Below are 12944 nucleotides of genomic sequence, written 5' to 3'. Positions count from 1 at the left end.
AAGACATAATGGTGTCGACTTTTGTTTTCTTATGATGTCCTTGTCTAATATTGGTATCAGGGTGATATTGGACTCATGGAATCAGTTGGTAACTGTTCCATCCCATTTATTTTCTGGAGCAGTTTGTGAAAAAGTGGCATTAATTCTTCTTTAAGTGTTTTGTAGAATTCACCACTGAAGCCATCTGAGAATGTGCTTTTTCTTTGGGAATAGTTTTAATTTTTGTTTTGTTTTTTAATTCCTAACTCAATCTCTTTACTTTTATAGGTCTATTCGGGTTTTCTGTTTCTTATTGAGTCACATCTGATAGTTTGTGGCATAACATACTTTTAAGATAATGCGCATTCCTGCTTTAAAGGGCACATGTCATCCATTCCACCAAAACAAAAAACAGTGGTATTAATATCACTGTTTTCCTTTACCAATCCCTTGTCCCCCTTTAATGGATTCTGACATTTGAGAAAAAGCAAAGTAGGGAACATGAGATACATCCAGAAAAAAGATCACCAGGTGCTCTTCACTGTATCCAGTGGAGCATTATAAAATGTGGGAGTCGAATTTTAACACCCTTATTTTTCTCTCGGACTCTCATATAGCTGTTTGATCCAACTCTAGAATGTCCAGAGACTCTATCCACCATCTTCATGGTGGAATGATTATTCCTAAAAACAAAACTTAAAATGCATTCCAGAAAACAAGAGCCTGTGAAACTCACTGTATTACAAGGATCTTTTTTTTAAACTCAGCTTCACAAAAGAAGTCACATGACTTGAAAGGAGATTGACCCATGCTAATTCTCATTACAGCTCTTGAGATTTGTGTAATTAAAGGCCAGTATAATCCATAATCATCCGTTCATGAGGAAATTCAGATATGGCATAACCTATGGAATATGTAGGTATTTTCTCAATACTTCTAATGAAAACTGAATGGCTTGCTCTTTATCAAAGGAAAAAGGAAGAAAGTTGGAAAAGTATCTGATTCTAATTATTCCTAGAATTCCATCTAACCACTCATGATATCATACTACGTAGAAAAAATGTGAGCTGATGGATTAGAGTCCTATAAAGAAAGCAGAAATGTCCTCAGGCATTTCAACAAGCAAATTTGATAAAGGAAAGTGTTTATCGAATGAGAGGAAAGCTGAAAAACAGAACAGGGGATGGGAAAGCAACCAAGAGGAACAGGAGAACTTGCTACCACCCTAAGGTTGAAATGACACAGGGTGGATGTGGTGTCACCGGAAACTCAGGCTCCTGGACCTTTCTGCAGACACTGGGACCATGACCAGGCAGAATGCGTGCTGGACATGGACCTGGAACCTCAGAGACAGCAGGAGTTGCAGCCCGTTCAGAAAATGACTGCTGAATAGAGAGTAAGGAAAAGTACCCAGGCTTCTTCCTTCCCGCCCTTCCAGTCTTCCTCCGCTACGTCTCTTGGGGAACCAGTTGGCAACCTTCTTAGAACCAGTTGGCAAAGAGTCTGGAAAACGGAGTTTGTAGGAGATGGGATAGAAATGTGTTTGAAAACAAACAGGAAATTACCAGCACGCTTAGTGACAGATTTTCCCAAATTTGTGGAAAGACATCAGCCTCCAAAGGCAAGAACCTCTATGAAAAACAGCAAGAAGAATAAATGTCAGTAACACATGTGGTGTTATTATATTCAAACTGCTGAAGCCAAAGGGGAAAAGAAGAAAAAATTAACCTTAAATGCAGCCAGAGGGAAAAGACCTTGCATAAAAGTGAGGACTGACTTCTCATCAGAACCACTGATATAAATATGGTTCATCCTGAATGACATATTCAGTAAAAAGATTCATCTTTTTACAAGGTGAAAGATATTTTGTAAATGAAAGAAAGCTAGAGGAATTCATCACCAGCAAACCTCTAGTTTTGCCGAGAAAAGAGATGCTAATGGAAGTTCTTCAATTTGAACTGAAATTATACCAGAAGCAAATTATACCAGAATCCTCACAAGAGAATGAAGAGCAGGATATGCTTAATATGTGAGAGTGTGCACTTGTATGGTATTAATTGTTCTGAAGGACAGCAGATTATTTAACACAAAAATAATAGCTACAGTAAGAATTCTGATGGGAGGAGAGTGGGGTTAAATTGTTGTCAGGATCTTTTGTATTTTGAAAGTGGTGCAATGTTAATGCTAAGTGACTTTTGATAAATTAATAATGTTTATTTTATTTCTTGAACAATCACTAAAAAGAACAAAGAGGTATAGCTTAAAAAATCAATGAAAAAAATAAAAAATACTATGGAAATATTAGATTAATGAAAAATGGCAGTAAAGGAGGAAGACAGAACCAAAAAGGCATGAGACAAACAGAAAACAAATGGAAAATGGTAGATTTTAAAAAAGAATGTGAACAAATGTAATGGACCATACCATAAAGTGGTAGGACAAGAGATGAGCGATGGTAATAAGGAAGGTTTAAAACCAAACATATTATATGTATAAGGATTAAACACTTCAAATAAAAGCATGACAAAGCCATGTACTGTCTACAAGAGATGTGCTTTAAATACAGAAGGAAGTTAGGTTGGAGTTAAGAGGATGGAAAATACAGATTATACAAACAGTAAGCATAAGGAAGCTATGGTACATATATTAATATCAGACAAAGTAGATATGAAGGCATGAAGTATTAACAGAGATAGAGTGACATTGAAAAATAATGAAAGGTTCAATTCATCAGAAAATGTAAAATTTTTAAATGGAACATACTTAAAACACAGCTATAAAATACTTGAAAAAACCTGAAAAAACAAAGAAAGAATTAGACTAATCAATAATCAGATTAGATATTTTATATCCCTTACTATATATAAGGATATTGAAAATCTGAGCAAGATTATCAACTTCCTGTGAATTGGCATTCATAGAACACTAAATCCAACAGTAAAATACATGTTACGTTAAACTGCACATGGACTATTGACCAAGATATAATATGTATTATATATAGGCATGATATAATACATATAATATATAAAATCATCTCAAGGGTGAGAGTAAGGTCATAGGTAGTGTGCTCAATCCCCAGAACCTCCATCAAAAAAAAAGAATAAATAAATAAATCTAGTTACCCCCCAAAAAAAGTTATTTTTAAAAAGTATTAAAAACAAATAAAAGTATCTCCACAAATTTGAAAAGATTGAAATAAATATGAAAAGATGAAAGTCTTACAGTCTGATACCAAACTACACTGACGTCAAATTAGAAATTGAAAACAATAGAATATCTAAAAATAACTCCCAACTATCTCAATGTTAGACTGTGTACGTCTGAATAACCTACAAGTCAAATTTAAAAAATCACAAGACAAATTGAAAAATGTTTTGTGTCTCACAATACAATGTGTGGAATATAACTTAAACAGTAGTTTAGAGAGGAATTTATAGCTTTAAAATGCTTGTATTTGAAAAGGAGAATGGATTAAAAATCAGTTGTTTATGTTTCCAACTTAGGAAACCAGAAAAAAGGTAAGCAAATCCAGTAAGTAGAGGGGGATTAATACTAAAGAAGAAAGAAGAAATCAATAAAATAGAAAACAACCAATACTGAAAAATACAAAGCTAAAAAGTTGGTTCTTTGAAAAAGTTGAAAAATGCCTAAACCACTAGCAAGATTGATCAAGAAAGAAAAAACAGTAATAATCACCAGCCACCCAAACTAATAATATAAGGAATAAACGGGGATTTACTACAGAACCTACAGATTTTAACAAGATAAATATGGAATGTTATAAATTACTCAGGGCCAAAAAGATTTACAATTTAGATAAAATGGGAAAATTCATTGAAAAAAGCAACTTACCAAAACTGACACATAGTGGAATAGAAAATGTAAATGGGTATTTACCTATTTTAGAAATTAAATAATAATTTTAATTTTAAATAATTTTAAATGTATAAATTTAAATAATTTAAATTTAAATATGAATTTAAAATTAAATAATAAATTAAAAAAATTTTTTTTTACTCTAGTGATTTCTGTGTGAATTTTACCAGACATTTTAAGAAAATAAAATGGAAAGAACTGGTCAAATATGAACAGATTTTATAATTGTGAATGGATAAAAATGCCCTGTTCTTGGAAAGAGGCTCACAGATTGAGGCTACAAACCAAAGGCCACTTCTGTACCACTTTTACAAGATCTAGCTAAACATAAAAGACAGAGAAAGGTTGGAAATAAAGGATGAAAAATAGCTATTCAGGGAACAGAAAAAAAAGGAAACCACAGTAATACAGATTTCTCACTTTAGAGTTCAAATGAAAGGCACTTAGCATGAATAAAAAGACATATTACAGTACAGTCACCAAGAAAAGTTAACAATCATAAATCTTTATGCACTCCAGCATCTCTTTGAAATAAATAGACACTGTTAAAATGTTCAGATGTACTGACAGACCCACAGTCTTAGTTGGAAATGTTAATACATTCAATAAAACTGAAAGACCAAATTGAACCAATAAATCAGCCCACTGAGGATCTGAGTAACTCATCAGGCTCTGACAATAGATGTATTTAAAGAACATGCTTTGTTTCCACCAAAAAGAAAATATATATCATTTTCAGAAATCCATGAGACATAATAGAAATAGAACATATTTAATCACACCCCAGAAGAAAAATAGTCAAAGTAGAAATAATGGAGACCACCATCTCTGATCAAACCTAATGAAATGAGAAATGACAAGGACAGACCAAAAATAATCTCCTTGTGAAATTACTCTCATGTTAAAAGGAAATGGAAGTTGAAATTATAGGCTTTTTAGAAAAGAATGGCAATGAGTAGCTATAAATCAAAAGCTGCAGGAATAGGCTAAAGCAGTAATTATGGGAATATTTATGCTTAAATGCATTTATTAGAAAACACAAAAGATTGACAATAAATGACAATCAGAAAAAGAACAATTAAAGTTTAAATAAAGAGGGAGGAAGAGATTTTTAAAAGTTAAATCAGAAACCAATAATATAGAAAACAATCAGAAAGCATAGACCTTAATAATCAGCCAAAAGCTCATTCTTTGAGAAGATCAACAAAACATGCCAAGCTTCAAAAGTCCAAAGCAGAGAAAATAGGAAAAATAACATTGAGGGTCAGAAGGAATTGCTTCAAATATGGAGACTTTTAAAGTTACAAGAGAATATTATGTAGAATATTTCACATTCAAAAATCTAAACAAAATGAATAATTTTCTGGGAAAATAGAGTCAGTAAAACATGACAGAAATGTGATGTATCTACTCCTAAAAATACTAAAAATAGGACCTGGGTTAGGAACACAGTTGTGTGGACTTAAATCCTAACCACACCACTTGATAGGGGTCTAACTTTGGGCAAGTTTCTTAACTTCTCTGGGCTTCAGTTTCTCTTTGGGAAAATGAGTAATAATCAGTGCTGTCCAGGATTACATAATCATATAAAATCTTCACAACAGCGCTCGACACAGTAAATATTCTATCATCAGATTATCATATTGTCACCATCATCACCATCACCCTCGTTATCACCAGCTGGTTTTATAGCTGAGATTTACCAAACCTTCAATAAGAGATCATTCGTTAAACAGTTTCAGACCTAAGAAAAAGATGCCATGTTTCTGAAGTCAGCCTTATGCAGCTGGAATTACCTTGACACCAGCAAGGAACCAGGAGAGCACAGAGTCTAAGGAAACCTATCAGAGCTCTCTTATAAAGATGCGGGAGAAAGATGGCAAACGAAATGAGTCACTCAGATGAGTCACTGAGACTCTCCTTGGTCACCGGAGTAACCCAAGCCCACCACACCTCTGAGCTGTATAGCCTGTCCTACACTCCCCTCCCGCCACATTGCCTGGCAAGCGGGAGGCTCTGAGAGTATGTGTTGGAGAAATGGTTAGACTGGCTTCTGACCGGGAACTGAGGACCAGAGGGATATCTGAAAGAAAGAAGGGTATTCGGGATAGGGGAGGTGAGGAGGCATATGGTCCTTACCTCTACGAGACTGTAAGCAGCTCAAAACAGGGATAACGTCTTGCTGGTCTTCCTGCCATTACAGCCTAGCATGGGCCTGGCACAGGAGACCAGTCAGCAATCCAGGTGTCCTTGGTATATAAACGCCCTCCAAGCAGAGACTACTGTGTCTCATAAAATGTGAACAAATGTCACTATCAGGCCTGGTATTTGAAAGCATCGTCTGTCGTGTCTGGAGATAACTCAGTACCCACTAAATACATCATTGGGTCAGGCTCAAGTATACAGCGGTTTGAAGTCAAGGTTTTGTAGATCTTGCCTGATGTGTAATCGTCCCTCAAGATAGGGTAGGTGTCCGAGTGTGAGCCGAGTGGACCCTTCCCCTCCTGATGGGATTAGGAAGTTTGCTCAGTTCGCTGAGGTTACCTCGTTTCCCTCCCCGTGGGACTCGCAGCTGTGCACCTGCTGGTTATTTCAGCTTGTTGCTGGTTGGCGTCTGAGTCGTCCATTCGCTGTATCGACGTGTCATCTCAGTGCCAGTCCTTCTGTCTCTTGTATTACTAGCCAGCCCCACTGGACCAGGTTCCACTGTGGTCTCAGATACCACCCGATCTCTTTGGATGTTTCATTTGAATTTCATCTCAGTTTATTCATTGTGGTTCACCATTTTTAATACCCCTGAACACATCTTCCTTTGGATTAAATGACAGTTTAAGAGGCCTTGAATTTTTTAACTAGTTAAAGGGCCTCTCAGAAATGCATGCAGTTCTTACAATTCTTACAAACACTTTTATCTACCTGGAACCTGCCGGGGGCAGAGTCTGTAACTTAGGGGCCACGTTTTCCACATGATCATCCACATGGATATTCATTAGTTGGTGCAAGTATGTAAAGGTCATGGCCGGGAAATCTTTGGGGCGCCTCAGTAAACATTTAGCTGCATCAGTCTTGAAGGAAGTTGAATCTGGTTGGATTGTCCTGGGGAGAGCGAAGGCTCTGTCTCTAAGTGAGTAGGAGTGAAAACGGCACGAGGGCTTCGAGGGCATTGGTGTCAGGGACGAGGGCAGCGTGGTGGGCAGAGTCAAGTGCGGTCATGAGAGTGCTGGTTGCTGGTTGCCGAGACAAGTCATAAGAAGATGGTTTTTCTTTCATGAAGAACTAATGTTTGCAGGACAGTTTTAATGAGTTGTAACAAGTGGGCCAGACACAACTGTAGACCCGTTTTTCTAAGCACGTACCTTGGGTTTGTTTTTAACTCCGTTTCCGTTTCTCAACAAAATGAGTGAGGATTGAAGTCCTCATTTAGTAAAGTCCTAATTAAGCCAAAAATATGAATGATGGCTTTCCAGAAGAATGGGAAGTGTCCCCACACTAACCTGTTCTTTTTGTTTCCTGGTAGAACGTCCATTCTTGGGATCTCCTTCGGAGCTGCGTTCCTCTCGCTGGCCTTTATCCTTTTCGTCTGCTTTGCGGGACAGCTTTTGGTAGGTACTTCAAACTTGAAAAGTGTGTTCGTTGAATTAAAACTGATTTCTTGCTTAAAACAAGGAGCTTGTTGACTTACCATTTCAACAGATACACATCTCAGTAGAGAAACATGTACCCTTTATGTCACCAGCCCAGAGTACACGTGCATCCAAGACACTAGCTTGGTTACTTGAAATGTGGGATGTCACACTCTAAAATCGTGTTTATGTTTATTTGTTTCTGTCAACCTTTTCTATTAGATCCTCTAAGTTTTCGGACTATTTATAGTAGCACATACTAGTGTAATAGGAAGTTTTTAGTGTACGAGGGAATTAAAATTGAAACCAAACGTGTCTTCGATGTCGACTTTCAAGGTATAAAACTTTGGAAAATATGAAAGTAGCAAATGTAGAAATATCCCTTATTAGTGTTTTAATTTAAACCAATTATGGTAAGTGCTTACGGTTTAAATGCTAGTTCAGGATGTAAGAAGTGAATTGGTAAGTGTATTCTTGAGTCTAAAGCAAGTGTTGTGGGGTGGCCCCAGCTCCCTGAGAGCATCCTGAGAAAGTCAACAGTGAGATAGAAACCCCGAAAGACAGTCAGTGTCTTGTTTTGATCATTGGAGATGACTTGAAACAGGAGAGGATACCCTGAACCAGAGTCCAAGCTTTGGGTGCTTCTGGCCTGATACGTGAAATCATTTCGCCGAAAGGGGTTAAGATGCCAAAATATGTCTCTACCTCTCAACAGTGGACACTCTGCCTCCTCTGCCTTGTCCTTTGCAAACTTGTGTGGGTTTTGTTTGCTGTATCATAGTTTGGGTGCTTCAAACTGGATTGAAAGCACTTCCAAAAGTGAGACTGTGGTTCTGATTTCCGCAAGTACACACATGGCATCCCAAGTCTCTTAACAGTCCCCTGAAGACCTTGTGGTTGTAGAGAAGACTGAGGAACCACTGACCCATGCGAATCCTGGCCAAGTCCTAAGATACAAGGAATTCTGAATAGGCAGGGAAGCCTGATTTTCCATGTTCAGATTTTCCTTGGGTAGAAAAGCACACAGACTCCGCTCTCTGTCTTCCTGGCTCCCCAAAGGCTCCTGCAGCCCGTTTTTCAGGTTGGCAGGTAGGAGCTATCATTTGTGGTTCCACTGGAAATCCAAACCTTGTTCTGATTAAAGCAGCTTATGCCATTGTGTCTAAGTAGCCATACATCTCATTTTCTATTGCAAGAAATCCAGTCTTGGGGGTGGCAGGAGTCTAGCTTGTACTCAGGGTTTCAAACTGGCTTTTCCTTCCACTGTCTGAGTTGCTATGGAAAAGACACACAGGGCTGGAGGCTGGGGAGAGTCTCCAGAGCATCTTTGCTGCCTTGGTGGGATGCTTTGCTCTTATGTACTATCTCCCCTCCCAGCCCTGGTAGAATCTGCCCTGACTGTTGAATTTTCTGTGGCTCTTGGTCCCTCCTGGACCTGCTGAGGGTGCGGAAGGGTGATCAGGATCCAACATTTCTCAGCTCCTGGTCCCTCCCGTTCCCCGGGGGCTTCCCAAGACTCTGACACCCACGCACCAGATGCTTGGAAGTTCTTTTTAACTCTATGATGTCTCAAGGAGAATATTTCAAGGCTGCAAATGACCTGGTGTTTGCCTCATCCTTTCAAGAAGCCTCTACTTGGCCAGAGCGGTCAGGAAGACTAGACTTGAAGACGTCTGATCTTTCTAAACTTCAATCAGTAGGACCCGTGACTGTGTCTCCCCCCAGTGACCAGCTGACATCTGATCCAGGTGAAATCCTGGTAAAATTCAAGAAGGAATTCTTCTTAGTCCAGCGAGAGGTTCTTTTCACTCTTTAAAACACACTGTAAGGATTTTTTTTCGAATTTCTACATCAAACATAATAATAGCAGCCAATGCAAGAAGGCTTTAAGTGTGCTTTCTATTCTGCCCTCCAAATTCAGTTGAAAACTACATGGATCACCTTTGAGACTTGGTCAAGCTTTCTCCAAGCCACAGTTTCCTCACATGGAAATTAGAGATCAACCATCTTCAGAGCCTCTCAGGAGGGCTGGAAATACTCAGTGTTACAGACCAGGCAGGGTTCTAACAGATTCTCAGCAAACTGCAGCTCTATTATGTTCCAGTGCTCTGCATTTTAGAGTGCCTATTCTTAGAAAGTTTCAGACAAACCCCCCTCTTTTTTTTAGACAAGAGACAACAGTACTAGCTTTATTTTTTTAATATGAGTTCTCTCGGTGTTTAGAACAAAGATCACAATGATAAATGCTTGCTTCTGTCTCTAAAAAAAATTACCGTTCTTACATGTGACATTTAATGTGAACTTGTTTCACTCTACAAAGAGTAAATTTAAATTGAAGAAGAAGAAAAGCTACACATATCACAAACATCCCAGAGTGCTCATGGAAAAGTATGAGGTTTTATTATGATTTGATTTATGGATTAAATACTGAGTTTATGAAAGAATACGTAATATCCTAGACTCATCTTGTACTAACATATGTTGACCTTCTAGAAACTTAAATGCCAAAGGCAGTAGCAATGCTAATATCCGTCTTAAATTCTCTGAAAGGGGAATGAAATTAAAATACTTCTGTCAAGGATGTTAAGAAAAAGTAAGCCTGACAGACAGCTTTCCGCTAAGATACTTACCTTTATTATCCTCCATTGCACAAAAGCGCAGCACAGGGAAATAAAGTTGACTGGACGTTATACAACTGTGTTTGATAAAAAGGTAGAGAAACATCAAAACGGGCAAAAACTAAGAGTGATGATGAAACGGAGTTTTTCCCTGTTGATTAAAAAACACATACAGCCCGCTCTTTGGTGACACGTTCTGGAAAAAGTGTCGGAATCTATTTGTTACTATGATGGCGTGAGAAGCCCAGCCTCTCCTCTCTCTCGGGCACCCGCAGCCCAGCCCCCACCCCCTGGTGCCTCTCCCCGCAGCGCTCGCCCCCTGCCCCAGGCTGCCCGCTTGTCAGGTCTTCCCCCGGCACCGCGCTGGCCCCTGTGACGGGGCTTCTCCAGCGCCCTGGGACTCGGGATCCGTGCCAGGTAACTTAGCACTTGATTGTACAGCATCTCTGGCCCCCTTTTTTCCTTTTGGTGAACGTGACTGCTGGGTCCCCTTGCAGAGCAGGTTCCTTAAGGCCAGGATTGCTTCCTACACTTGCTTCCTGTCTCCCAGCGCGTGCAGCAGGATGCTGCCACATAACCGTGTTTACAGTAAGCATCGCTAAGCAGAAGCGCTGCTGGATTCCCGTCATTTCCATCAGGCGACTTTTTCTTCCGCCACTCACCGGGCTCCACATAACACCTCCCCTGTCTCCCCAGCACCCCCGTTCATCCTCAGACAGGGTTAGGCGTCCCCTGGGAGCCCAAGTGAATCCTTCTTTCTCCAGATGCCCTGGCATGGGGACAGGCTCTGTGTGCAACTGAGTGTGTGAAGGAGTGAATGGCGGTTCATGGCCGCCTTCTTGCCGCATTGAAATCCCTTCTCACGCACGTCACGGGTCCTTGATGCTGGCATGCTTCGGGCTGGATCCTCAGTTGGAAATGATCTTCCAACCTTCATAAACCGACTCTGAAGAGCCCGCATTTCCACCACCAGCATCCCCAGTGCCTGCTGGTCAGCCTTCCTGCTTCCTATTCTGAGCTCTGTTCTTTTAGACAAAAAAAATCATCAGCCCTGTTTTGTTCATTGTAGCCCTTCGGGCACTTGAAACACGAGCTGAATATTAATATCAGTTCACTGGAAGGCAGGTTGGGTTGCAAATGCAACCTGCTGGCACCACTGCTCAGAGACTCTCCCACCCAGACTTGATTTCTCCCAAGCTCGCAGCTCTGAATTCAGCTCACAGTCACTGCATGCCTGCTCCAAATTCTGGCAAGTTCCTGGCATCCTGCCCCAGCATCCTGTGTCCTCACTTGTCAGACCGCTTTAGCCGCCTCCACATCGGTGCCTTCATGAGGTCCTTAGCTTTCTCCAGATGCTGGTTAGCATTTCAGAACTGCAAACCTGAGAAGCGAAAGGGAACCAAGAGATAACGTTTTCTGGCCCCGCATTTTATGAATGAGGGACCCAGGACTCTGGAGATGCCACGCACTTCGGTGAGTTTCTGTTTCTACTTATTGAGAAGAAAAGTCTCCCTCCGTGAAAAACAATGCAGGAGGTGTCAGCATCCTCTCTTGAGGACGGAGATGGAAACTGCAGCTCAGGAACATGAATGTGATGACCATAACACCTGCAGAGGCTTCCTGTCCTCGGATAAGAACCTTCAGAATCAGCATAAATGGCTTATGATGGGCAAAATCCCATGACTAGTTCTGTATCTGACCTCATCGCAGTTTACAAGTAATAAATGTTCTGTTACTTTAAAAATGACAACTTGCTTTGCCAGGCATTTTCTGTATACTGGCTCCTTTATCCACATGAGTTCTTGGAGGGGATGCTCACTCTACAGGCAACAAAACAGAAGCTCTCAGAGGCTACAGAACTTGCCTGTGGTATATAGCAAGTAGGGTTTTGAGCCATTGGAAACAAGCTTTAGAACCCTGGTAGTTAAAGGGAGGCAGGTTCCAGAGGGTGCTAGGCTGTGTGTGGAGGGTCACTGGCAGGTTAGTGCTCGAAACTAGGCAGGGATTCCACGTTCGTGGTTACGGGCCATCATGGCACTGAGGTTGTCGGGATGGGGGTGACTGCTAAGCACCAGCTGGTCAAAATCACATAAATAAGTGAAGATAATCTAACATAAAACCTAATTCATAGTCTCCTCTTCTCTCATTTTCTAATATATTCAGCTGGTGGCCCAGTTTATGTAAAATTGGAATCTGGGCAAGGTATAATTCCATCTTCAAAGACATTCAGTAAAAATGGGGGGAAAAGTTAACTTATAAGTGGATTTAGGCTCTAAAGTATTCTTAACAGAAACACTTCACAAAATGTTTTCTCATATATGAGAGCCCTACAAAGTGTTTTCACGATATATTTTTTATTCGATAATCAAAACAGTCCATTTTTTCTAAGTAGAAACTAAGATGTAAACTAAGAGACTCAAGTTAACATTTTCATTACCATCAGCAAGAAAAGGTGAGAATAGCTGTCGTCAGCATAGGAGTAATAAATGCATTTTCGCTGCCAAATGTAACTTTCTAAACCGCCCGAAGTAAAGTGACCTCTCCGTGACAAATACAAGAGATGTAACCATAAATAACATAAATAACACACACACAGAAACCTCCTTGATAAGATGTCTTTTAGGCGACGTATGCCCGATTCAGCAAATGAAAATGCTAGAAAATGTCAGGGGAAATTTTTCTCTCTGTGGTTTTCTTGTGCTTTGTATAGCAGAGCTAATACGCTGTCAGCCCACCAGCCTTGTTCCAGGCAGAGCTGAGAGCACAAATACACAGACAGTCCTGGGGAAGGGAAGTAGGTCACACACCAGCTGATAGAAAAGCATTCTGCCCACAGGAGTGTTTT

The 12944-nt window shown here is 40.0% G+C and overlaps 1 protein-coding gene across 2 annotated transcripts in view; it reads left to right on the top strand.

The window, feature by feature from the left end:
• ADCY2 (adenylate cyclase 2) overlaps positions 1-12944 on the top strand; it is a 378139-nt gene that overhangs the window by 294946 nt on the left and 70249 nt on the right. For both annotated transcript variants that reach the window (XM_072958875.1, XM_072958874.1), the window contains exon 15: positions 7376-7460. In XM_072958875.1, the coding sequence (XP_072814976.1) occupies positions 7376-7460 (85 nt within the window). The remainder of the gene's footprint in view (positions 1-7375; positions 7461-12944) is intronic.

This window comes from Vicugna pacos, chromosome 3, assembly GCF_048564905.1.
Source record: "Vicugna pacos chromosome 3, VicPac4, whole genome shotgun sequence".
Lineage (NCBI taxonomy): Eukaryota > Metazoa > Chordata > Mammalia > Artiodactyla > Camelidae > Vicugna > Vicugna pacos.
The sequence above is the reverse complement of the archived record's forward strand: the minus strand, read 5'-3'. Positions and strand labels throughout refer to the sequence as shown.